Source organism: Oncorhynchus mykiss, chromosome 11 (genome assembly GCF_057628025.1).
Source record: "Oncorhynchus mykiss isolate SJ-2025 chromosome 11, ASM5762802v1, whole genome shotgun sequence".
NCBI classification, from domain to species: domain Eukaryota; kingdom Metazoa; phylum Chordata; class Actinopteri; order Salmoniformes; family Salmonidae; genus Oncorhynchus; species Oncorhynchus mykiss.
In genome coordinates this window covers 68,077,490-68,105,411 of record NC_143032.1, presented here as the reverse complement: position 1 = coordinate 68,105,411, position 27,922 = coordinate 68,077,490, and the positions used below count along the sequence as shown (strand labels likewise).

The 27,922-nt window shown below is 42.7% G+C and overlaps 1 protein-coding gene across 5 annotated transcripts; it reads left to right on the top strand.

Annotated features, from left to right (window-relative positions):
- Window positions 1-343: 343 nt before the first annotated feature.
- Window positions 344-27,922, top strand: LOC110536256 (erlin-2). Of its 5 annotated transcripts, none has more exons than XM_021621940.3 (12): window positions 344-464; window positions 2,626-2,733; window positions 3,084-3,165; window positions 3,564-3,610; window positions 3,745-3,806; window positions 10,820-10,945; window positions 11,612-11,685; window positions 15,656-15,714; window positions 18,856-18,947; window positions 19,134-19,223; window positions 26,121-26,200; window positions 26,541-27,922. In XM_021621940.3, the coding sequence occupies exons 2-12, from the start codon at window positions 2,627-2,629 to the stop codon at window positions 26,712-26,714; spliced, it is 993 nt and encodes a 330-aa protein (XP_021477615.1). In that variant the 5' UTR covers window positions 344-464; window position 2,626; the 3' UTR covers window positions 26,715-27,922. The 5 variants fall into 5 exon arrangements, with proteins under 5 accessions (XP_021477615.1, XP_021477614.1, XP_036792054.1 ...); XM_021621939.3 differs by having other exon boundaries at window positions 383-540; XM_036936159.2 differs by lacking the exon at window positions 344-464 and adding an exon at window positions 705-894.

Here is a 27,922-nt window from a genome sequence, read left to right as displayed (position 1 = left end):
CTCACCACTCTCATATACGCACAGGACTAAGGGGTGCATTTATACAATAACATGTTCCCCAGTAATTATGATCCCCTGTGAAACACTGACCAAATATGTTCCTAACATGTTACATTAATATAAAAGCAACTCTGCTCGCTAGTCTAGTCACTCAAGTATCACTTAAGCCAAGGGGTAGCAATTTACCTATCAGTACTCCTATGTAAATGGTTAATATCAGTGTCAAAATGAATATAAATATAATTTTGCTAGATATGATGGCTCTTTTCACAGAATCAACTTCACAACATAATAATTAGCTTTCTATGATACTCGTTGTCCCCCTCTGTTGGTCTTGTGGGATATTTCCTCGTTGAAGAACGTCCAACTGAAGACGTATGACGCAAAATGCGGAAGTGAGCCTGGTAGCAGGTGTTTGCTTATTTTTGTCGGTGGAGGAGGCATCTCGAGTGATAATACTACAGGTAATAGTACGGATTTCCAGAACACTTTTGTCAATGTGGTTTAACGTACCTATCAAGTATCTACAATGACAACAATGTGAGTGAAATATTGTGTCAGTGGATGTGACCGTTCCCGTGTTTGAAATCGAGCGTAGCCTAGGTTAACGTTAGCTAGCTAGGTAGCTAAAGTAGCTAGCATAGCTTGCTAAAAAGCCAAACGGTTGCTTGTTACGTAGTTGGCTTATTTAGTCTTCTCTTGCTGGAGAGGGGTGTATGAGTACGTCCAATACTGGGCGATTCATGGTTTGCTGTTAGTATTCTGTCAACTCAAAGCTAATCAACTTCTCCATGTTAGAAAGTGGAACCAAAGATACTGATCCTACACGTGCAACAAAAAGGTTCACGACCTCCTGGTATCAAAAGTCTGCTTCCTGTCATTGCTTGACTTGAGGTTTGTTTAGCGGTCTTATTTGGAGGTATTGTATAGCTAACTACACACTAAGTTAGGAAGTTTGAGCTGGCTGCAGTTAGGATTGTTATGAGGTAAGACAGCCGGGAGAAGTTTTTTATCACGCCTTGTCTTGGACAATCCTCTTATAACGCTACAAGGTCAGTCCTTGTTGATGTCTCAGCTAATCTTCTTCTTCCTGACAGAGGAGTTTAGCTTGACAACAATATGCCTGCCCTGTGCCTGGATATCACATATGTTGTTAATACCTGTGATTGATTCCGGCCTAATGTTATCTTATTTCGAAATACACTGAACAAAAATATAAACGCAACATGCAACAATTTCAAATAGTTACAGTTCATCTAAGGAATCAGTCAATTTAAATAAATGAATTCGGGCTTAATCTATGGATTTCACATGACTGGGAATACAGATATGCATCTGTTGGTCACAGATAGCTTCTTTTTTTTTTAAGTAGGGGAGTGGATCAGAAAACCAGTCAGTATCTGGTTTGACCATTTGCCTCATGCAGCGTGACACATCCCAGCATTTGCCTCATGCAGCGCGACAGATCTCCTTCGCATAGAGTTGATCGGGCTGTTGATTGTGGCCTATGGAATGTTGTCCCACTCCTCTTTAATGGCTGTGCGAAGTTCCTAGATATTGTCTGGAAGTAGAACATGCTGTCATACACATCAATCTAGAGTATCATCTACATGATCAATGGGTGACATGTCTGGTGAGTATGGCCATGAACTGGGACATTTTCAGTTTCCAGGAATTGTGTACAGATCCTTGCGACATGGGGCATTATCATGCCACAATGGGCCTCAGGATCTTGTCACGGTATCTCTGTGCATTCTAATTGCCATCAATAAAATGCATTTGTGTTCGTTGTCTTTAGCTTATGCTTGCCCATACCATAATCCCACCGCCACCATGGGGCACTCTGTTCACAATGTTGACCTTAGCAAACGTCTTGCCCACATGATGTCATACATAATGTCTGCTATTTGCCCAGTACAGTTGAAACTGGGATTTACAAGGCCGAACTGCAGTCAGGTCAAGATACTAGTGAGGACGTCCAGCACGCAGCTGAGCTACCCTGAGACAGTTTGTGCAGAAATTCGTTGGTTGTGCAAACACACAGTTTCATCAGCTGTCCAAGTGGCTGGTCTCAGATGTTACTGCAGGTGAAGAAGCCGGATGTGGAGGTCATGGGCTGGCGTGAGACATCTGTGGCATTGTGTTGTGTGACACAACACATTTTAGGGTGGTATTTTATTGTCCACAGCACAAGGTGCACCTGTGTAATGATCATGCTGTTTAATCAGCTTGTTGATATCCCATACCTGTCATGTGGATGGATTATCTTGGCAAAGGAGAAATGTTCACTAACAGGTGCACAATATTTATGAGAAATAAGCTTTGTGCGTATGGAACATTTCTGGGTTCTTCTATATCACCTCATGAAATATGGGACTAACACTTGACATGGTGTGTTTATATTTTTGTTTAGTATAGAAGGCACTGGTTGATTCTATTCAACTGTTCTAGCTAATATCCAGAGCTTGCAAGGTAACTCTATTTGCTACAATTTGATTGTTATGAAAGCCTTATTCTAGCCTACTTGTTATATAGGCTAGGCTTATTTCATTAATCTGTCCCCTATGTCCAACATTGTGTATGTTGATCCTTTTGAAACTCATTGTTTGTCCTTCTTCTTCCCAGGATGGCACAGTTGGGTGCCATAGCCTCAATAATCTGTGCAATTGGAGGTGCAGCTCTCTTCTCTTCTGTGCACAAGATTGAGGAGGGACACACTGGAGTTTACTACAGGTCAGTTAGATATTAGGCTAGTCATTGTTTTGTCTACTGTGAGGCTTACTGTCTATTAATGCATTTTGGTTTCTGGGGGCATGCATCTGTTCAACTTGCAGTGCACTGCACACATACTTCATACCAGCGCTAAACTCAGATGATATCTGTAGTGTGATATAGAAAGAGGGCTAAGATTATTTTGTGTTGAACTTAAGATCAGTCCAGCAAATTCTCCAGTCTCCTCTCACATTTACAACTAACATTTGCAATTGTGGTTGCATACTACATCAGAACCATTTTGATTGACATTTGGCTTTGATGTGATTCTTTTCATTTCCTTGTGATGTGATCATGTGTGTGTTCCACAGAGGAGGAGCTCTCCTGACCACCACCAGTAGCCCTGGCTTCCACCTCATGATGCCCTTCATCACTCATTTCAAGTCTGTGCAGGTGAGACAACAGACCGTTCTCAGGAACAGGCCCTCGGCATGGCTGGTCTGACTGGGAGTGAGGGGTTTAGGTTCAAATGTAGTTGTACAAAGACTGAGGCTGGACTTCAATGTTAATGCTAAGTAGTGTCTTTGTGAGTTTGTTTACAAACATCGCCCCAAGCCCACACACTTTTTCGTGAAAGTGACAGTATACATGTGAGGGAAGTTTACATGTATGTTTTTATACTGTGCCCAAGACCAGTCTGTGAAGTTATTTGACCTTGGAAAAAGGAACTATGTAACTATCTAACTATTTACTGTGTAAATAATACAATGCAGGTTTTATTCAAATTGAGCCCTGTGGAAGTAATGGCTTTTTGAATGTTGAATACCTTCTCTTTATTTCTATCTTTGTAGACCACTCTACAGACAGATGAAGTGAAGAATGTACCGTGTGGAACAGGGTAGGGTTGTCTGTCTATCTCTTCCCAAAATAAACTTGATGGATGCAAAAAAAAATACCGGCTACTTTTATCTCAATTCTTGAGGATTTATTGCATGTATGCATTGTTACACATTCTGTTTTTATTTATTTCAGTGGTGGAGTGATGATTTACTTTGACCGGATAGAAGTGGTGAACTACCTCGTACCCTCAGCAGGTAAAGTCATTTGCCAATTAATCAAAAGGTGGAGCAGGTTTTTTTTTTTTTATCAAATAAAACACATATTGTAGTTTTATTTCAATTTTACTATGTGCTCAAGTTTAATTTCTCTCAACACAACTCAAAACTGATCTTATTTTTATTTTTTATTGAACTAGGCAAGTCAGTTAAGAACAAATTCTTATTTACAATGACGGCCTACACCGGCCAAACCCTGATGATGCTGGGCCAATTGTGCACTGCCCTATGGGACTCCCAATCACGGCCGGTTGTGATATAGCTTGGATTCGAACCAGGGTATCTGTAGCGACGCCTCTTGCACTGAGATGCTGCGCCACTCGGGAGCCACTTGGGATCTTACTTGGGGCGGCAGGGTAGCCTAGTGGTTAGAGCGTTGGACTGGTAACCAGAAGGTTGCAAGTTCAAACCCCCGATCTGACAAGGTACAAATCTGTCATTCTCCCCCTGAACAGGAAGTTAACCCACTGTCCCTAGGCCGTCATTTAAAATAACAATTTGTTCTTAACTGACTTGCCTAGTTAAATAAAGGTAAAATAAATAAATACAACTTGTGGCATAGCATGTCTAATTTTCAAATCCCTCCTTAGTATATAGGCTGTACTATTTTAGAACATTGTAACCTATGTATTGTAACACAAACTTATGTATTGTATTCAGTCTTTAAGGCCCTGTGCAGTAAACTTGATTTTCCTCGGTTTTATATATATTTCCACACTGAGGTTGGAATAATACTGTAAAATTGTGAAAAGTATGATAATGCTCTTTTAGTGTCTGAGCTGTTTGAAAAGACCACCTGAAATGTCTGCCTGTTTTGGTGTGAGTTTTGGCCTGCCTAGTGACATCACCTGTCAGCAACGGTTTGGGTCTCCCAGTGAGTCCCTGTAACGTCAACGCAGGGAGTCAGGAAGCAGGTGCAGTTAGTGACTTTAATATTAACGAACATAGAACGATACAAAATGAGAAACGTCTGACAAGGAAACAAAAACAATACTGCCTGATAGCAAAATGAGGTGTGACTGATGATGAGACGCAGGTGTGCGTAAAGATGGGTTGCCAGGACCGGTGGTTAGCGAGCGCCGGAGATGGGGAACTGTCACGTCTACTCCCGCTCAACTTCGCCGGTCTACTTACCACCACCACACTTCCCAGTCCACCAGGTACTGGAGCCGACCCCCACGACGTTGTTAGTCCAGGAGTGATCTGACGGCATAGACGGGGCTCCCCTCAATGTCCAAGGGAGACCGAGGGGTGTCGTGGGGGATGTCATCAGCCAGGGGACCAGGAGCCTGAGGAGGGAAACATGAAAAGATGGTGAGATCCGGTAGTTATATGGGAGTAGTAATCTTAAGTTACCTCATCTTAAGTTACCCCCTTGAACAGCCCCACAAACTGGGGACTCCACGTGCCAGACGTGATCACCAGGATGGAACACGGGAGCCTCACTGTGGTGGCGATCCGCTTCTCCATGAAGGCCTTAATACACATGATGTGAATTGGGGGCCATGATCGGAGACGATATCCTCCAGAAGGCCATAGTGCCGGAAGACCTGCTGGAACAGTGCCTCAGCGACCTGGAGAGCGGTAGGGAGACCAGAGAGAGGGATAAAACGGCATGATTTGAAGAATCTGTACACAACCACCAAAATGGGAGTGAAACCATCAGCGGAGGGGAGATCAGTGACAAAATCTATGGACAGATGAGACCAGGGATGCTGAGGCACAGGAGAGGGAAGGAACTTTCCTGCTGGAGTGTGTTGGGAATATTTAGATTGAGTACATACTGAACATGAGTTGACATAGTATGCAACATCCTGGGCCAAAGTGAGTCACCAGTATTTCTCAGAAAGGGATTGAGTGGTGCGGGTGATACCTGGGTGTCCAGCGGCGAGGGATGTGTGTGCCCAGGTCAGCAACCAATCTCTGACCCCTGTGGGGACTTAGATGCGCTCCGGAGAGCAGGTGGCAGGAGTGGGTACCCTCTCCAGAGCCTGGCGGATGTCCACATCTACTTCCCAAAACACGCATCCAACGATACGGGAGGACCGATTGATGGACTGGCGTACACTCACAGAGCCCTCCACAGATGTGGAACCACAGGGTGCAGGAAAGCAGGGCTCTGACATCTTGGTCCCCCGGCAGTAATCCTCCTCTCTGACCAGGAGATGGTGGAATTATAGAGTTGGAGCCACAGGAGGCCAAGTATGACTTTGAGCGGAGGTGATGAGGAAGGAAAGGCTTTCCTGGTGCTTGGTTCCCACAGTGAGGGTGAGTGGAGCTGTGACGTGCGTAACAGTGCTGGATCCCAATGGTTGCATTTCCAACGCTTGGACCGCAAACGGAGAGAAGAGCAAGTATTAGGTGATGTGCAGGGAGGAGGCAAGGGCCTGGTCAATAAAATTCCCTGCGGCACCGGAATCCACTAGAGCTGTAGAAACAATAGATGAGACAGCCAGCTAGTGAAATGGATACTAAAAAAGGTTTGGTGGAAAGTGATGTTGATGATGATGGAGTACTCGCGCCTAACCCAGGAGACAGATGATCACGGGCCGTCCTTCTGCTCTCGTGGATTCCATGTTTGAACGTACCGGACACCGTTGAAGCTGGTGCCCCTCCTGGCCGCAATGGGGATAGAGCCCTAACTGTCTCCGACGGCGTCGCTCAGATGCGGGGAGGTGTGTGGCCCCTACCTCCATGGTTTCAGGCTCTTGACAGTCAACAAAGGAGGGAGAGAGGCGATTGGGGTGCCAACGCTCCCGAAGAAGGTTATCCAGACGGATGGCCATCGAGATGAGTGTGTCCAAGGTTAGAGAACCTAGGCCTATCTATCGGCATTCGATAACACAATTTTTACATAAATGCAGATAGCTTCTATTTTTGTGTCCGTTTTACAATCACAGTAAGGTCCTTAATTGTTACCAGAAATGATTTGATTTTGAGATAAAACTCTTCATTGGACATTTGAACTGTTTTAGTAAAATAAAACAACTCTTTAGTGAATCACTTTTTCTGTTAGTGAAACAGGGCTTTGCCGTATACCGTATTTTACTATATACCGGTATTGATGCACGGACCAGTTTGGGTTTTTACTTTACCTTCTATAACGGTATTTGAATGTTTGGCTTGTTAAATGTGATAAGCTGTGTGTAAAGTCCATTTCTATAGTTTACTCCGCTACATGAGTCATCGCTCTCTCTCCACGCCGCTTTCCACACAGACTTAGTCCCACCCGGTCACTCAAGGAGTGCATTTATTGTTGCTTGTCCACGAGACACTTTCGTTCAGTCTGCATGGTCAATGCAGCACATGCACATGTTGTTTCCAAATTTGATCTTAATATAAATCCACAAGCGTTTTATAATTACAATATTAGTTTGTTTCTTACATCTGCAAACAGCTAGTTTGTATTTTCTTAGCAAGTTAAGCTAAATCGTGTTAGCCACTAATGCTAATCGCTAGTTAGCTGGCTAGCAAAGCAGAGCAAACGTAGCTAGCTAATACAGCTAGCTAATACAGCCTGATACAGCCTGATACCAGTACTGGTAGAGGCTTAAATCAGCATGTTGTTTGTGCAACAGTATCTTCTAAATGAAAGAGGAGTAGGCTGGATATGTTGGATACATGAATAAAGATTTATGGTAGTCAAAGGGTCCCCTAGGAAACACGGAACATCACATTGTTTCCTACCCTGACACAATAACTCGTCCATGGCATTTTCATTCATTGTCATGTCAAACAACACTGAATTCATAGAAAATAAATAATAGTGGGCACTAACTATATAATTATAATAAAAGTTATATTACCATGATTCCAAAAGTTCACCCAAGTGTTTTGATCTAAATCGCAATTGCAACATTTGGTTAAAAATAAGGCCTCGTATTTTTGCCCATATTGTGGCAGTGTGGAAATGATCTCAAATGAGTGCAGGAAATTATTTTAGGTTGATTTGAACAGTATGAAACAATCAGAATGGATGATGTCTTCCAGGTGTTGAGATTGCCTGCAATGACAACAAGCTCAGTCCAATGATGCTGTGACACACCGCCCCAGACCATGACGGACCCTCCACCTTCAAATCGTTCCCGCTCCAGAGTACAGACCTCGGTGTAACGTTCATTCCTTCGACGATAAACGCGAATCCGACCATCACCCCTGGTGAGAGAGATCCGTGACTAGTCAGTGAAGAGCATTTTTTGCCAGTCCTGTCTGGTCCAGCGATGGTGGGTTTGTGCCCATAGGCAACGTTGTTGACGGTAATGTCTGGTGAGGACCTGCCATTCAACAGGCCTACAAGCCCTCAATCCAGCCTCTCTCAGCCTATTGCAGACAGTCTGAGCACTGATGGAGGGATTGTGCATTCCTGGTGTAACTCGGGCAGTTGTTGTTGCCATCCTGTACCTGTCACGCAGGTGTGATGTACCGATCCTGTGCAGGTGTTGTTGCACGTGGTCTACCACTGTAGCGCTGTCTTAGGCGTCTCACAGTACGGACATTGCAATGTATTTCCCTGGCCACATCTGCAGTCCTCATGCCTCCTTGCAGCATGCCCAAGGCATGTTCACGCAGATGAGCAGGGAAGACCCTGGGCATCTTTATTTTGGTGTTTTTCAGAGTAAGTAGAAAGGCCTCTTTAGTGTCCTAAGTTTTCAGAACTGTGACCTTAATTGCCTACCGTTTGTAAGCTGTTTGTGTCTTAACCTCTCTGGGATCGTTCGGGACGTGAGCGTCTCACCTCGCCAACAGCCAGTGAAATTGCAGGGCGCCAAATTCAAACAACAGGAATCTCATAATTAAAATTCCTCAAACATACAAGTATTATACAACATTTTAAAGATAAACTTCTTGTTAATCCAGCCGCTGTGTCCGATTTCAAAAAGGCACACCATGCGATTATGTTAGGTCAGCGCCTAGCCACAGAAAACCATACAGCCATTTTCCAACCAAGGAGAGGTGTCACAAAAGTCAGAAATAGCATTAAAATGAATCACTTACCTTTGATCTTCATCTGATGGCACTCCCAGGTCTCCATGTTAGACAATAAATGTTTGTTTTGTTCGATAAAGTTAATCTTTATGTCCAAAAACCTCCTTTTTGTTCACGTGTTTAGTCCAGTAATCCATATGCACAAAGCGTGGGCACAAAGTCCAGACGAAAAGTTTAAAAAAAGTTCCATTAAAGCTTGCAGAAACATGTCAAACAATGTTTCTAATCAATCTTTAGGGTGTTTTTATCATACATTTTCGATAATGTTTCAACCGGACAATACTGTTTTCATTAGAAAGGAAAGGGAACGAACCTCAGCGAGACTAAACTAAAGGCTTTCAGCCTGAGCTCTTATTCTCTCCCCTTTCACAATACAAGCCTGAAACAACTTCTAAAGACTGTTGACATCTACTGGAAGCCTTAGGAAGTGCAATTTGACACCATAGACACAGGATATTGGATAGGCAATCATTTTTCTTTTTAAAACTACAAACCTCAGATTTCCCACTTCCTGGTTGGATTTTTCTCAGGTTTTTGCCTGCCATATGAATTATGTTATACTCACAGACATTATTTTAATCTTATATGCATATCCTAGCTTCTGGGCCTGAGTAACAGGCAATTTACTCTGGGCACGCTTTTCATCCAAACTTCCCAATGCTGCCCCCTATCGCAATGAAGTTAATGACCGTTCCACAGATGCATGTTCATTAATTGTTTATGGTTCATTGAACAAGCATGGGAAACAGTGTTTAAACCCTTTACAATGAAGGTCTGTGAAGTTATTTGGATTTTTACGAATTATCTTTGAATGACAGGGTCCTGAAAAAAGGACGTTTCTTTTTTTTGCTGAGTTTGTGTTGCCACCCTAGGGTCACGCACTACTCAAAGAAAATGTAGAACTTTAATTAATCAAAAACATCAAATACCGTCATGCGGTATGAGTCTTGGTGGTTCCAAACTTCTTCCATTTAAGAATGATGGAGGCCACTGTGTTCTTAGGGACCTTCAATGCTGCAGAAATGTTTTGTACCCTTCCCCAGATCTGTACTTTGACACAATCCTGTCTCAGAGCTCTACTGACATCCTCAAGGCTTGGTTTTTTTTTCACTGACATGCACTGTCAACTTTGGGACCTGGATTCTTTGGGCCATGGAAACGTTGCTGAATTGGTATCAAGAGACGTAACGCAACAGGAACCTGTTGTCCGGTGTTGGTGATCACATGCCCACTGGAGCCGCTTCTTCTTGTTTTTAGCTGATGGGGTGGAACCCAGCATGGTCGTCTCCCACAATAGCCCATCCATGACAAGGACTGACAAGTTGTGCATTCCGAGATGCCGTTCTGCACACCACTGTTGCACTGCACCATTATTTGCCCGTTTGTGGGTCTGCCTGTTAGCTTACACAATTCTTGCCATTCTCCGGCTGGATGTTTTTTGTTTGTCGCGCCATTCTCGGTAAACCGTAGACACTGTTGTGCGTGAAAAGCCCAGGATGCCGGACGTTTCTGAGATACTGAAACCGGCGAGCCTGGCACCGGCGATAATACAATGCTCAAGTCACTTGGGTCACTAGTTTTGCCCATTCTAACTTTCAGTCAAACAGTAACGGAATGCCTATATGCCTGTTGGTCTGCTTTATACAGCAAGTCACGGCCACGTGACTCACTGTCTGTAGGAGAATACTATTTTCGTGAAGTGGGTTGTGTACCTAATAAATATTAGCCAGAAATAAAGGATGTCCCTCAACACTGTTTGAAATGAGATGAAAGGGGATACTGGTTGATTACTTTTTTTCAAATCCAATGTATTTTCCACGTTGATTCCACGTCACAAAACGTTGACAAATTATGTTGAAACAGCGTTTATTCAAACACTGTGTACCCAGTGGGTTATTTACGGTAGCCACTATTACTTACTTAATGTAGCCACACTTCTTTCTCTGTCTGTATGTGTATGATATAATGAGGAACTTCACAGCAACTCTTTGTTCTCTCCTCTACAGTGTATGATATAGTGAAGAACTTCACAGCGGATTACGACAAGGCCCTAATATTCAATAAGGTTCACCATGAGCTCAACCAGTTCTGCAGTGTCCATTCTCTTCAGGAGGTCTACATCGGCTTGTTCGGTAAGTGTAAACTATAGACAGTTCTAGAATATTCATTAAAAGGGTTTAAAGGGTGTTTCTCAATATGCATACTACCATGCTCCAAGTGCATTCTCCGAGGACATTCTGTTGAGTTACTTGTGAGGACGAGGTTGTGGAGAACGCATAAAACATTTAATTTGAGAAGCACTCACACTCCCCCTACTGTATTACCTCACGCTGCATCTCCCCAATGTTATCCAAGGTAGATGTAAATTCTTTGTGGGTAGCTAGCTAACAATTCTTCGTGGGTCGCTAGCTAGCTATCCAGTTAGCCCTATTGACTTACCCATTCACTGAACCTTCCTTCTTCTAGACAGGACAATGGCAATAGTGACAAAACAAGATATGCACAAAGCAAACGTTTTACTTCATAATTATCAGCTAGATATGTGAATCTGAATAATGTCACTAACTAGATAGTATAACAGTCAAAAATGATCTAAAACCAATGTTATCCAAGGCAGCTGTCAATTCTTCATGGGTAGCTAGGTAACAATTCTTCCTGGCTATCAGGCTAGCTAACAGTAGTAGCTAGCCAGTTAGCTCTATTATGGGCTTACAACGTACACATGCTATAGTGGGTATCACAAATGGCAGCCTCTGTCTCCATGGTATATCCTCTAACCCTGTTGTGTGTGTCCTCAGACCAGATAGATGAGAACCTGAAGCTGACCTTACAAGAAGATCTGACCAGCATGGCTCCTGGACTGATCATACAGGTACTGAAACTGACTGGGAGGGAGAGACATGGGAGGCGGGAGGGAGAGACATGGTAGGCGGGAGGGAGAGACATGGGAGGCGGGAGGGAGAGACATGGGAGGCGGGAGAAACAATTCTTAGGGAATTCTTGCATACCAGTATAAATATTGCTAATTAATCCATGTTTATTTAAATATATTTATAGTGCCTTCAGAAAGTATTCACCACCTTGACTTTTTCCAAATTTTGTTGTGTTACAAGGTGTGATTAAAATATATTTCATTGTAATTTTTTGTTAACAATCTACACACAATACACTATCAAAAATTCTAACATTTGTAAAATATAAATTCTTCAAGCTCTGTTAAGTAAATTGCTGATCATTGCTAGACAGCCATTTTCAAGTCTTGCCATAAATTCTCAAGCTGATTTTAAGTCAAAACAGTAACTAGGCCACTCAAGAACATTCAACATGGTCTTGGTAAGCAAGTCCAGTGTATATTTGGCCTAGTAATTTAGGTTATTGTCCAGCTGAAAGGTGAATTTGTCTCCCAGTGGCGGTTGGAAAGCAGACTGAACCAGGTTTTCCTCTAGGATTTTACCTGTGCTTAGCTCTATTCTGTTTCTTTTTACCTTTAAAAAAACACCCGTGTCCCTGCCGATGACAAGCAAAACCATAGCATGATGCAGCCACCACCATAGTTGAAAATACGAAGCGGGTACTCAGTGATGTGTTGTGTTGGATTTACCCCAACATACCGCTTTGTGTTCAAGACATAATGTTCATTTCTTTGCCACATTTTTTGAAGGTTTACTTTAGTGCCTTATTGCAAACAGGATGCATGTTCTGTAATATTTTTATTCCGTACAGGCTTCCATCTTTTCACTCTGTCATTAAGGTTAGTATTGTGGAATAACTACAATGTTGTTGATCCATCCTCAGTTTTCTCCTATCACAGCCATTAAACTCTAACTGTTTTAAAGTAACCATTGGCCTCATTGTGAAATCCCTGAGCGGATTCCTTCCTCTCCGGCAACTGAGTTAGGAAGGACGCCTGTGTCTTTGAAGTGACTGTATTGATACACCATCCAAAGTGTAATTAATAACTTCACCATGCTTAAAGGGATATTCAATGTCTGTTTTTATTTTTATTTTTACCCATCTACCAATAGATGCCCTTCTTTGCAAGGCATTGGAAAATCTCCCTGTTCTTTGTAGTTGAATTCACTGCTCGACTGAGGCCACACAACATTTTATCTAAAATTTAGCCATGCCAAAAATCTAATATTGTGATGATGAATGTCAGGTGATGAGTGGGCTGCAAAAAGCTCCTGTATGGACTGTAAAGCAGTGTTTTTTTCTGGATCAAAAAGGGGCTTAGGTGGTGGGTGTACCCTGCGAGGCAGGGTCGGCCCACTGGCACAGCTTAATTTCAGAAAAGTCTAGAGGCCCACATTTTGGCGGTGTAGAGAAAGGTTTACATTTTCAAGCCACTTTTGTGCAATTCTTCAAATTTCTCCATGCAGCTGGGAAACATTTTTGCAGTTTTATAGCAAATTTTGTGCAATCCTGCACATTTTGCCATGCATCTGAGAGAAAATTGTTGTTGTGTCTTAGGCATCGTTAAAAGTGAAGACTGTTATTTTATCAAATCAATTCTCTGTAATTATTATTTGTGATTAAACTAATCATGTAAATGTAATTAACTAGGAAGTCGGGGCACCAAAGAAAATCTTCATAAAGTTATAATTTTCCGAATATAACTCTTCAGATATTTTAATATCTGATCAATTAGTCTTCTATTAATTAATTATTCTTTACTTCACGTTAGTCTCATTCCAAACGTCGTAAATTGTTGGTTATCTGCACGAACCCAGCCTTTACTATGAATCATTCATACATCAATTGGCATGATCATTTATTTAGTAACTAACTAAATAATCACAGAAATGCATAAACAAACAGATATATTACTAACAAATGATAGGGAAGATTCCTTAGTGGGCTAAGCCGATATGACGGCTTGGTGGATAAAGCAAAGTGGGTGTGGACTGAGAGAGAGCGGGAAAGACAAAAGGATCACTACACACAGTTGATAACTATATCAATTGAAATGCTAATCCTTTGCACATGAACACTCGCTCATTCGGGAATAATTGCAATCAATATATATTTACGCCTATGTGTCGTGATCTCCTCTGTTGAAATCCGGTCTGTCTGCTGTAAAGTTCATCCGAGTCTCTTTCTCTTTCCCTGAAGATCAAAGTATTTCGTGGTTAGAATGGATACTTCAGAGTACCATTTAGAAATGTTCTCATAGAATAGATGTTTCGGCGGATGTCGGTATTCGCATCCTAGGTTTACATCATTTCTAGCTGCAGACTAGTAATTAGTATCTAAGATTTGCTCTTATTCTGTAGGGATCGATAGTCTCAGAGATTAACCATTTCCAGCCGTGTAGCCAATGCTCCACGGGGTATGGTTAGGAATTCAATAACTATTCGCAATCACAGTTTACGCTGTGGGTTTGCTTAGTCTTGGTACTCAAACCTGTGCCATCTCAGGTTGCACCGAGGTATGCGTGGTCTGAAGATGATTTCCTCTGGAGGGGGTTTTATTCGGAACAATGGGAAAGGGCTGTTCCATGATGCCAGATCATGTCTGTGCTCACGTGGCGGGCCAATGACTTAGATAAACATTAAATGGAATACAATTCTCTCCCATTAAATGTTTAACATCACATCATTTCACAAATAGTTTCATCTTTACTCATTCATTTTATACAAGAATTCGATGCAAATCTAACTGAGGAACCTGTATAAACAGAGTTAGGGTAATGTGGCTATATTGTTTTTCATGAGGGCACAAACATGAAATAAAACAGACAGTGTCGTAGCTGGCTTCTCCACCGACCGTTTAAACAATATCCAAAATATGGATATTGTTCAGTTCTCAAATTCTGTGATGTAGTAGAAGTTCTACTGTGAAACCCTCTCTCTCCATACTGCGTGGCCAGAAGGAGAGCGTCTCCGCCAGGAATTTACAACCTGAGATAACAGAACCTGGGTGTAGGAGAAAGTGAGAGAGGGGTAAAGCCACGATCTATACCTAGAAAGGGCCACGTCATTACTTTTAGAGAAAGTTTCCTGCAATTCTATGCATTTTGCAATGGCTTATTTGCTCAAACACAATAACAAAATATATTCTTCTAAATTCATTGTTTTGGGAATTTTCAATTCTCCCTGACTGTCTCATTTTCATTTTGGTAATTTTTTGTTGTCAAAGAGTAATTTAAACGTTAAGAAAAATGTTACATTTGTCACATCCATAGTTGCAATTTCTGGACTGGAGAACCATGGGAAAATACAGAAAGGAGAGCGAGATTCTGGCAGACGCGGAGAGAAATAATCATTTCCTTCCCCAACTCTGCTCATTCCTGTAAACTATTTGATTTTAGTGTTTTCTCTCTATTCTTGTTAGAGCTAAGATGCTTTGTCTTTTCTCTCTATTCTTGTTAGAGCTGAGATGTTTTCAGTCTTTTCTCTATTCCTGTAGAGCTGAGATGTTTGTTTTTGTTGCTCATTTGAGTCTCAAGCTAAAAAGTAAAAATAAGGGTTAATGTCCCACTGGGTAAAAAAACACTCAGCTGGTTCTTCCCATAAATCCTCTAGAATAAACTACAATAACAACTGTAGGTTCTACCAGGAACTAATAACACTACAGTACAGTTCACTTTAGAGGGAGTTTGGGGAGGAGGATTGTGTTCGTTTTTACAAGGCTGTCTCCCAAATGGCACCCTATGTATTCCCTTGACTAGATCCTTAAGGGGCCCGGTCAAAGGTAGTGCACTACAATGGCAATATAGTGCCAATTGGAACTTAGCCTAGATGATCATCTGGTAATGATAATTCATCTTATTACCACAGTAAAAGAATAATCTCAAGTCTCCCCTCTTTTTCATACTTGTGGTTTGGCAATCGTTACCACAGGCGGTCCGGGTCACGAAGCCCAACATCCCTGAGAGCATTCGCAGGAACTATGAGATGATGTGAGTAGAAAATTTGGCTGTAGAACACTGAAACTTTCCATGTTCCCTGAACCCCCAATCCCCTGCTGTGTGTTCTTTATATGGGTCGTTCTACAGAAGCGGTATAAATTGGGGGTTGGAAAGAAAGTCATATTTGTATCATATTTCTCCCAAACTTTCAGCACACATGTCTTCCAACATATGTCTGGTAGACATACACTCAGCGGCCAGTTTATTATGTACACCCATCTAGTACCGGATCGGACCCCCCCTTTGCCTCCAGAACCGCGTTAATTTTTCGGGGAATGGATTCTACAAGTTTGAAACGTTCCACAGGGGTGTTGGTACATGCTGACGCGATGGCATCACACAGTTGCTTCAGATTTGACGGCGGTACACCACTGCCATCAGCCTGTACCGTTGACACCATGCAGGATGGGTCCATGGGCGGCCATCTGCATGCAACATGAGACGGAATTCGTCGGACCTGGCAATGTTTTTCCACTCCTCAATTGTCCAGTGTAGGTGATTGCGTGCCCACTGGAGACTTCTTCTTGATAAGAGTGGAACCCGGTGTGGGCGTCTGCTGCAATAGCCGATCCGTGACAAGGATCGACGAGTTGTGTGTTCCGAGATGCCGTTCTGCACACCACTGTTGTACTGTGCCTTTATTTGTGTGTTTGTGGCCCGTGTATATACTACTCACACACTGTTTGTATTGCATATTTAAATATTTACCTGAATTCCCAACCTTAAATTGTATTTGCATACAAATTTTAAAACACCTTTTTTTTTTTTACCTGATTTTCAAAACCTTTAAATTGAATTTAGAGAAATAGATACTATTTTTCTCTGGAAAATGTTCAATGTTGATTGTATGAATCTAAAACTTGTTGATAGATGTTTAAATTTTCACTTTACCAATCTTTATTTTGGCAAAATAACAGGCGTTTCGGTGTCGTGTCAATCAAACTCATTTTGGTATAGACATTATCATTGAGCGCTTCCACCATTTTTAAAAGTAGTCAACCGGGTGGGGATTCCTATGGGTTGAGGCAATGTTCCCTATAAGCTGTGTGCAGCTCCCCTCGGACTGCCACTCAGAAGAAATATGAGCCCTGAAGGACAAGTGGATAAATAGGTTAATGTCAAGCCCTGCATGTTTTTTTTCTCCCCAAAGTCTCATGGAATGTAGGCATTTAACACCACACATTGGCTGCTACTTTAGGCTGAATGACGAAGGCCTTGAGGCCGATACGTAAAGCTTATTAAAGATCAGTGATACTATCAAGAGCAGTGTGCAGGTTCCTTCACGTTTTTATCATCTTATCCAACTGTTACCATGCACCTGCAAAAAAGGTAGCTCAGATGTGCGAGTGCCTTATGAATTTTGAGCTGTTAAAATGGGATGCATTTTTTTCCATTGTTTTTGATGGTAGGCCACTCTGGTAGGCATATATTATGATCAAATAGCCACAGTTACCTACTTGGCTACTGTTAAAACCAACTTAAAGTGGGTACAGCCTCAGTGTTCACAGTAAATGTTGGAAGTTGCACAGAATTTTCACAATGTTCAAGTTTGCGCTCAGCAGACCTGAAATTTGATCAGTGGCAATTTTTTTTGAGGTAACATTGGTTGGGAGTGATCAGCCAATGACCAGAGAGCATTGTCTTCAAATTTGGTTGCCTATGGTTTGTAAACCAGACTAAAATAATATCCAGGAGCCAAGACTAATATTTATACCAGGACATGGGTCCCAAGATCCAGACCCAGTGAGTTGACAATGACAAGTTAATAAAGACAGAATTTTGGGGTCTCAAGTGGTCCCTTCAGTTGTGAGAAACTCAAGTAGAGTAAAGTACAGTAGGGTACATTAGAATAGGGTGTGGTAGAGCACAGTACAGTAGTGAACAGTACAGTATAGCACATTATAGACATCTATGTTTTGGACAAATATACGTTAATGTTTGGGCTCTTGAAGAGCTGGAGGAACTTTGCTGGCTGTGCATGTCAATACTCTCCAGTTTTTCCTGGAGTGCGCACTTGTCCACTACCCACATGGTGGTCCTCTACACAATTCTGTGCTTCCATCTTTGTGGCAACAGTTTGGGGAAGCTCTTTTCCTGTTTCAGTATGCCAATGCCCCCGTGCACAAAGCGAGATTCATACAGAAATGGTTTGTCGAGATCGGTGTGGAAGAATTTGACTGGCCTGCACAGAGCCCTGATCTCAGCCCCATCGAACACCTTTGGGATGAATTGGAACGCCGACTGAGAGCTAGGCCTTATCGCCCAACATTAGTGCCCAACCTCACTAATGCTCTTGTGTCTGAATGGAAGCAAGTCCCCGCAGCAATGTTCCAACATCTAGCAGAAAGCCTTCCCAGAAGAGTGGAGACTGTTGCAGCAAAGTGGGACCAACTCCATATTAATGCCCATGATTTTGGAATGAGATGTTCGAGGAGCAGGTGTCCACATACTTTTGGTCATGTAATGTATTTGTAGGGTGGTAGCTTAAGGCACATTCTACAATCTTTTAGCGTGTGTTTTGGTAGTGATATCAAAAGTGGGGCAGCATTTTTCAGAGAAAGATGTTTTAAACTACCAATTTAGATCAGTATTTTTCAGTGTAATAACAGAACTCAGTATGTTCTATTGAAATAATAGTGTTAAGAACATTATACAAATCATTTATTGCTAAAGTTTAGTAGTCATGGTTTGGGACAGCCACCTTTCAATTGAAATAGATGTATGAACAATACCTTTGTACTATATTAATTTAACAATATGTTTGTTATTGCCTTGCATTAGAACATATGCATTTTATAGTTTTTGGGGGGGACAGCAATTTACACCACTTCTGTAGAATCACCCATATATGTTCTCCCCGGACCTAGGCTGTGTCACAAATTGCACCATATTCCCTAAATAGTGCACTACTTTTGACCAGTGCACTACATAGGGAATAGGGATGCAGACCCAAAGTAAGTGGATCTGTCTCTGCTGGTTCATGTCTCTGTCTGCTCTCCTAAAGAAGGTTAGGATATTTCCTAGGATTGGATATTCTAGGAAATTATAGAACCACTGCATGTTGTGGGACTGGAGAAAGATGTTAACCAGCTGTTGGCACGCGCTGTAATCTCTGTTTGTGTGTGGGTTTAGGGAGGCCGAGAAGACAAAGCTGCTGATTTCTGCTCAGACTCAGAAGGTAGTGGAGAAGGAAGCGGAGACAGAGCGAAAGAGGGCTGTGATTGGTGAGTCATGGGTGACACTAACGCACTATAACCTTATATTTACACTGACAAAATATTAAACTGACATTTACAATAACACTGACATTTTATAAACAAATTATAATTTTTAACAGGGATTCAGACAGTTTTCTCGCTAAAATCCCAGAATATAAGGTTAATTTCCTGTCTCCATGTGCTGCTCTACAGAGGCAGAGAAGGTGGCTCAAGTGGCGGAAATCAAGTTTAGCCAGAAAGTCATGGAGAAAGAAACAGAGAAAACAATCTCTGAAATTGAAGGTGTGTATATCTGGCAAAATTATAGTACCTGTATATTTATCATTAGGCCACAGGCCAGTGAAATAGTGTGCTTATACAACGGGGGTTTTAGGATGCTCTACATTTTTGTCCTTGGCTCTGGCTCTGAGTCATGATGGTAGAAAAAGCAGTTACCCGAGGACTGACTGACTGAGTGTGGAAGCTCAGAGCTTAGGTGAAATACATTTAAACAGGGTTTCTTATACTATGGGTCGGGACCCAAAGTGGGACCTGGGCATGTAAAAGGTGGGTCGTGAGTTAGGAGAATACATCTATAATTACACAATGTTTCTTTTTTTTTTCTTTTTTATTGCACCTTTATTTAAACAGGTAGGCTAGTTGAGAACAAGTTCTCATTTACAACCGAGACCTGTCCTAGATAAAGCAAAGCAGTTCGACACATGGAATAAACAAACATATACAGTCAATAATACAGTAGAAAAAGTCTATATACAGTGTGTGCAAATGAGGTAGGATAAGGGGGGTGAGGCAATAAATAGGCCATGGTGACGAAGTAATTACAATATAGCAATGAAACACTGGAATGGTAGATGTGCAGAAGATGAATGTGCAAGTAGAGATACTGGGGTACAAAGTAGCAAGATAAATAAATAAATACAGTATGGGGATGAGGTAGTTTGATGGGCTATTTACAGGTGCAGTGATCTGTGAGCTGCTCTGACAGCTGGTGCTTAAAGCTAGTGAGGGAGATATGAGTCTCCAGCTTCAGTCATTTTTGCAGTTCATTCCAGTCATTGGCAGCAGAGAACTGGAAGGAAAGGCGGCCAAAGGAAGAACTGGCTATGGGGGTGACCAGTGAGATATTCCTGCTGGAGTGTGTGCTACGGGTGGGTGCTGCTATGGTGACCAGTGAGCAGAGATAAGGCGGGGCTTTACCTAGCAGAGACGACCTGAGATGACCTAGGGCCAGTAGGTTTGGCGACGAGTTTGAAGCGTGTGCCAGAAGGAGTCTGGAAGGAGAGTTTACAGTTTAACCAGACACCTCGGTATTTGTAGTTGTCCACATATTCTAAGTCAGAACCGTCCAGAGTAGTGATGCTGGACGTGCGGGCAGCGATCGGTTGAAGAGCATGCATTTAGTTTTACTTGCATTTAAGAGCAGTTGGAGGCCACGGAAGGAGAGTTGTATGGTTGTAACAAATTCGACAGATAATTTTAGAAAGAGAGGGTCCAGATTGTCTAGCCTGGCTGATTTGTAGGGGTCCAGATTTTGCAGCTCTTTCAGAACATCCAGCTATCTGGATTTGGGTGAAGGAGACATGGGGGAGGCTTGGGCGAGTTGCTGTGGAGGGTGCAGGGCTGTTGATTGGGTAGGTGTAGCCAGGTGGAAAGCATGGCCAGCCGTAGAAAAATGCTTATTCTCAATTATAGTGAATTTATCGGTGGTGACAGTGTTTCCTAGCCTCAGTGCAGTGGGCAGCTGGGAGGAGGTGCTTTTATTCTCCATGGACTTTACAATGTCACAGAACTTTTTTGAGTTTGTGCTACAGGATGCAAATTTCTGCTTAAAAAAGCTAGCCTTAGCTTTCCTAACTGCCTGTGTATATTGGTTCCTAACTTCCCTGAAAAGTTGCATATCACGGGGGCAATTCGATGCTAATGCAGAACGCCGCAGGATGTTTTTGTGCTGTTCAAGGGCAGTCAGGTCTGGAGAGAACCAAAGGCTATATCTGTTCCTGGTTCAACATTTTTTGAATGGGGCATGCTTATTTAAGATGGTGAGGACGGCACTTTTAAAGAATAACCAGGCATCCTCTACTGACAGGGTGAGGTCAATATCCTTCCAGGATACCCGGGCCAGGTCGATTAGAAAGGCCTGCTCGCTGAAGTGTTTTAGGGAGCGTTTGACAGTGATGAGTGGTGGTCGTTTGACCGCAGACCCATTACAGATGCAGGAAATGAGGCAGTGATCTCTGAGATCTTGGTTGAAAACAGCAGAGGTGTCTTTGGAGGGCAAGTGAGGGTGCCCGTGTTTCAGAATTTGGGGTTGTACCTGGTGGGTTCATTTATCATTTGTGTGAGATTGAGGGCATTAATCTTAGATTGTAGGATGGCTAGAGTGTTAACTTCTTTGGGTTGGGGGCGGTATTTTGACGTCCGGATGAAAAGCATGCCCAAAGTAAACTGCCTGCTACTCAGGCCCAGAAGCTAGGATATGCATATACAGTGGGGCAAAAAAGTATTTAGTCAGCCACCAATTGTGCAAGTTCTCCCACTTAAAAAGATGAGAGGCCTGTAATTTTCATCATAGGTACACTTCAACTATGACAGACAAAATGAGAAAAGAAAATACAGAACATCATATATGATGTTCTGTATTTTCTTTTCTCATTTTGTCTGTCATAGTTGAAGTGTACCTATGATGAAAATTACAGGCCTCTCATCTTTTTAAGTGGGAGAACTTGCACAATTGGTGGCTGACTAAATACTTTTTTGCCCCACTGTATATGCATATCCTAGCTTCTGGGCCTGAGTAGCAGGCAGTTTACTTTGGGCATGCTTTTCATCCGGACGTCAAAATACCGCCCCCAACCCAAAGAAGTTAACACTCTAGCCATCAATATCACTCTAGCCATCATATCACATTGTAGGATTTTTAATGAATTTATTTGCAAATAATGGTGGAAAATAAGTATTTGGTCACCTACAAACAAGCAAGATTTCTGGCTCTCACAGACCTGTAACTTCTTCTTTAAGAGGCTCCTCTGTCCTCCACTCGTTACCTGTATTAATGGCACCTGTTTGAACTTGTTATCAGTATAAAAGACACCTGTCCACAACCTCAAACAGTCGCACTCCAAACTCCACTATGGCCAAGACCAAAGAGCTGTCAAAGGACACCAGAAACAAAATTGTAGACCTGCACCAGGCTGGGAAGACTGAATCTGCAATAGGTAAGCAGCTTGGTTTGAAGAAATCAACTGTTGGAGCAATTATTAGGAAATGGAAGACATACAAGACAACTGATAATCTCCCTCGATCTGGGGCTCCACGCAAGATCTCACCCCGTGGGGTCAAAATGATCACAAGAACGGTGAGCAAAAATCCCAGAACCACACAGGGGGACCTAGTGAATGACCTGCAGAGAGCTGGGACCAAAGTAACAAAGCCTACCATCAGTAACACACTACGCCGCCAGGGACTCAAATCCTGCAGTGCCAGACGTGTCCCCTTGCTTAAGCCAGTACATGTCCAGGCCCGTCTGAAGTTTGCTGGAGAGCATTTGGATGATCCAGAAGAAGATTGGGAGAATGTCATATGGTCAGATCAAACCAAAATATAACTTTTTGGTAAAACTCAACTCGTCGTGTTTTACCAAAATATAACTTTTTGGTAAAACTCAACTCGTGTTTGGAGGACAAAGAATGCTGAGTTTCATCCAAAGAACACCATACCTACTGTGAAGCATGGGGGTGGAAACATCATTCTTTGGGGCTGTTTTTCTGCAAAGGGACCAGGACGACTGATCTGTGTAAAGGAAAGAATGAATGGGGGCCATGTATCGTAAGATTTTGAGTGAAAACCTCCTTCCATCAGCAAGGGCATTGAAGATGAAACGTGGCTGGGTCTTTCAGCATGACAATGATCCCAATCACACCGCTCGGGCAACGGAGTGGCTTCATAAGAAGCATTTCAAGGTTCTGGAGTGGCCTAGCCAGTCTCCAGAACTCAACCCCATAGAAAATCTTTGGAGGGAGTTGAAAGTCCATGTTGCCCAGCAACAGCCCCAAAACATCACTGCTCTAGAGGAGATCTGCATGGAGGAATGGGCCAAAATACCAGCAACAGTGTGTGAAAACCTTGTGAAGACTTACAGAAAATGTTTGACCTCTGTCATTGCCAACAAAGGGTATATAACAAAGTATTGAGATTAAACTTTTGTTATTGACCAAATACGTAATTCCCACCATAATTTGCAAATAAATTCATTAAAAATCCTACAATGTGATTTTCTGGATTTTTTTTCCTCATTTTGTCTGTCATAGTTGAAGTGTACCGATGATGAAAATTACAGGCCTCATCTTTTTAAGTGGGAGAACTTGCACAATTGGTGGCTGACTAAATACTTTTTTGCCCCACTGTAATTGGTAGATTTGGATAGAAAACACTCTATAAAGTTTCTGTGAGTATAACAGAACTGAAATGGCAGGTGAAGCCCCGAGGACAAACCACCCCCTACCACTGATTTTGTGCCCGATTGCAGTTCCTAGGGCTTCCACTAGATGTCAACAGTCTAGAGTTTCAGGCTGGTTTTTGGAAAAATGAGGGAGAAGTAGTTTTTCTAAGGGCTCCCATTTTGGCTGTAGTGCTTCCATGCGCATGGCCGAGAGAGCGCGTTCTTTTTGTTTATCTCCGGTAAAGAAAATAACGATTCTCCATCTTAAATTTGATTGTTTATTTGCATATTAGGGTACCTAAGGATGGACTATTAACATTGATTGACTTGTTTGGATAAGTTTATTGGTAATGTTTGGGATTCATTTTGTATGCATTTTGACCGATGGAAAACGAGTGGATTATTGACAGAAGAGCTCCATCTTTATATCCATCGTTTTTATGGATATAAAGAAAAAATTTATCAAACAACAGGACCATTTTTAATGTAACTGAGACCTTTTGGAGTGCCAACAGAACAAGATTTTCAATGTTAAGGCATATATTATATCGCTATTTCTGACTTTCGTGTCTCAACTCCCTGGTTGAAAATGATTTGTTATGCATTTGTGTGTTGGACGCTGTCCTCAGATAATCGCATGGTTTGCTTTCGCCGTAAAGCCTTTTTGAAATCTGACATCTTGGCTGGATTAACAACAAGTTAAGCTTTATTTTGATTTATTGCACTTGTGATTTCATGAAAGTTAGGTCACTTAGCAGCACGAGCTCTGAAGATAGATGGGGGGGCAATCAATTCACATATGGTGTCCAGGGCACAGTTGGGGGCAGAGGGTGGTCTATATCAAGCGGCAACGGTGAGAGATTTGTTTCTGGAAATGTGGATTTTTAAAAGTAGAAGCTCAAATTGTTTGGGCACAAATCTCGATAGCCTGTGGAGTTCTGTCTTACTCTCTCTGCAGTAGATTGCAACACCGCCCCCTTTGGCAGTTCTATCTTGTCGGGAAATATTACAGTTAGGGATGGAAATTTCAGGGGTTTTGGTGGTCTTCCTAAACCAGGATTCAGACACGGCTAGGACATCCGGGTTGGCAGAGTGTGCTAAAGCAGTGAATAAAGCAAACTTAGAGAGGAGGCTTCTAATGTTAACATGCATGAAACCACAGCTTTTACGGTTACAGAAGTCAACAAATCAGAGCACCTGGGGAGTAGGAGTGGAACTAGTCACTGCAGGGCCTGGATTAACCTCTACATCACCAGAGGAACAGAGGAGGAGTAGGATAAGGGTACGGCTAAGGGCTATCAGAACTGGCCGTCTAGTACGTTCGGAACAGAGAGCAGGTTTCTGGGCGCGATAGTATAATGTACAGATAAAGATATGGTAGGATGTGAGTACATTGGAGGTAAACCTAGGCATTGAGTAATGATGAGAGAGATATTGTCTCTAGAGACATTTAAACCAGGTGATGTCACCGCATATGTGGGAGGTGGAACTAAATGGTTGGTTAAGGCATATTGAGCAGGGCTAGAGGCTCTACAGTGAAATAAGACAGTAATCACTAACCAGGACAGTAATGGACAAGGCATGTTAATATTAGGGAGAGGCATGCGTAGCCGAGTGAGCATAGGGGTCCAGTGAGTGGTTGGGCTGACTGGAGACACGGCGATTCAGACAGCTAGCAGGCCGGGGCTAGCAGAAGGACCCTAGAGGGACGTCGCGACGGAGGGAAGTCTGTTTTAACCTCCTCGTGCGGTAACGTTGATAGACCAGTCGTGATGGATTAGTAGGGTTCCGAGTTACAGAGGGGTCCAAGTCCAATTGGCAAAATAAGTATAGTGGCCCAAGAAATTGGCCTATGGATCTATTCAGCTAACAGTCCAATATGCTCTAGACAGCTAGCGGGCCGTGGCTAGCAGATAGGCATTCAGGGGATGTCGTGACGTAGGGGCAGTTGAGTACTTCCTCGAGCAGGTTACATCGGTAGTCCAGTCGTGAATGATTGGCGGGGTTCCGTGCCCCGTACCGGCAGTGGAAGGGGTCCGGGTATTGTAGCCCAGGAGTGGCTGATGGGCCTCTTCAGCTAGCCGGGAGAATGGGCCTAGCATGGGATAGCTCCAGGCTAATTGGTGCTTGGTTCGGGACAGACGTTAGACAGGAATTGTCACTCGGATTGCAGCTAGCTAGCTGCTATGATCTAGGTGAAAAGGTTCAGAGCTTGCGGTAGGAATCCGGGGTTATGGAGAGAAAATTTGTCCGGTTTGAGTCGCGTTGTACAAACTGGCGAGAGTTTTCCGAGCTAAAGGTTAGCTGATGACCGCTAGTGAGCTGGCTAGTTTATGTTGGGGGATTCACACCACATTGTGGGTTGCAGGAGAGTATTTTGAGTTGAGGTTTAGAAAAATATAAAAAAGGAATGCGAAGAAAAATATATATACATGGGACACGACAAGACGAAGGACAAAGACGTCTGACTCTGCTACGCCATCTTGGAATGAGGACAATTTGGGTCATGGGAGGACGGTCAATTGCTCATTGGGTCTCGAGCTGAAAAAGTTGAAGAACCCCTGATTGAGACATATTCCTGCTCCCTCCTGTCTCCTCAGACACAGTTTCCATTTTAACTAGTGTTGGCATTTCCCAAAGCCCAAGGGATTCTTCTTTTCTACATTTGTTTTCTACACTTTATAGCCCTGCTAATGCTGATGCCTCCTCTTTGTCTCTGACCTCTAACCCCTGGGTTGCAGACAGGGCTTTCCTGGCCAAGATGAGAGCCAGGGCCGATGCAGAGTTCTACACAGCACAAAGAGCCGCTGAGGCCAATAAGGTGAGAGGAGACGGACGGTTCCCCTTGGCCCTAACCCTTCCATGTTTGCAGATCTGAAGGGTCTACATAATTCCACTATATTGCTTCCTCCATGCAGATCTACAAATATCCGAGGGTTAGAGCCAAGGGAAGGTAGAAGGGAGTGAATTGGGAGCAGCTGGAACAGTCAGAGAGAACACACTGCCCCTCAGGCTACAATCTAACATCACACTACAGCCAGGAATCCATCAATGCCCTGTCTCGCCCCTCTTTCTCTCACTCCACCCCCTCTTCCTCTCTCTCCCCCTCTCCTCTCTCTTTCTCCTCATCTTTCCTTTTCCTATCTCTCTCTGCCTCCCAGTTGAAGCTGACGCCAGAGTACCTGCAGCTGATGAAGTTCCAGGCCATAGCAGCTAACAGTAAGATCTACTTTGGCAGTGAGATCCCCCAGATGTTTGTTGACTCTGGGCCAGGCACATCTAAGGCCTCAGCTGCCATGGACGTCCTAGCTGAACAGATCCTGGACCTGGACTGATGGAGAGGAGAGACCCATTCTAGGGCTGGAGCTGGGCCAAGGCCAGGCACAAGGTGTGGTGGCAGAGGAGCCTTGGGTTTTTGTTTGGTTTTTATGAATCCCAAATGGCACCTTATTCCCTATATAGTGTACTACTATAGTGCACTACTATCCATAGGCCTCCTGTCAAAAGTAGTGCACTATATAGGGAATAGGTTGCCATTTGGGATGCAAACCTGGACCAGGAGGCTTTATTAGCTCTACAACAGACTATCCTGAGAAGACCGTAGGCGAAACAAAGAGATATTGAATGTAACAGCGTAATGTGGTTTGTTTCTGTTGGCTGAATTATCACTTTTTGTTTTTGTGTTGTATTGTTTTTCTAATTTCCTCTTGCACCAGGGACATTTAAACATTAACTGAACTTATGCAAGTGTGTGATGTATGTTTTTTTTCCATTGTTACTTCATTTGGTAGCGCTTTCTTGTATTTTCTAATGATGGTTGTCTTTTATGTGTTGCATAGCTCATAATAAGTAAGAGATGTGTACAGAGAGACAGTGATTCATGTGTGTGATTCATTATTTTATAACTAAAATGTTGGGATTACCTTGTTTCTTCATACAGACCTCTCTCCCATAAGAATTGTCTTGCTATCTTTACTATCTTGCCAGGGTCTTATCACAACAACAGATGTAACAGATCTTGACTGAACACATAATTGTGCATTTTTTCTCTCATGTACATTATCTCTTGTATAGAGTTGTCACAGTGTGATTTCTTCACAGAAAAACAAACAAAAGCTAATTACTTTATTGGAAGGATTTGGTAATGGATTCAATGGTATAATGATCTCAATGGGGTTGTAAATGAAAGATGCAGCATCAGCTTTTTTAACTCTGCATTTCACTCACTGGTACCCTCAGTGTTGGAGACAAAGCTCATTTGGGGTTAATCATTTGTATGTTTTTCACCAGTGCTTAACTAAACTTGTTTGTGAGGCATTTGATTCTTGTACTGTGTATCTATAAAACTGTTCTCTTAATGTAACTCTGGTTTGCTCTGCGTTAGCCGTGCGAGTGACTACCTGTATAAACTGTTTTAGACTCGCTCAGGTTGACTTGACTGATTACTTGAAGGGAACTGTTTTTGCACTCTCACTGATATTAAATTGTGAATGAGCAATCCATAATTTTGTCATTTATACAATAAAATTAGTTTTCCTTTGTA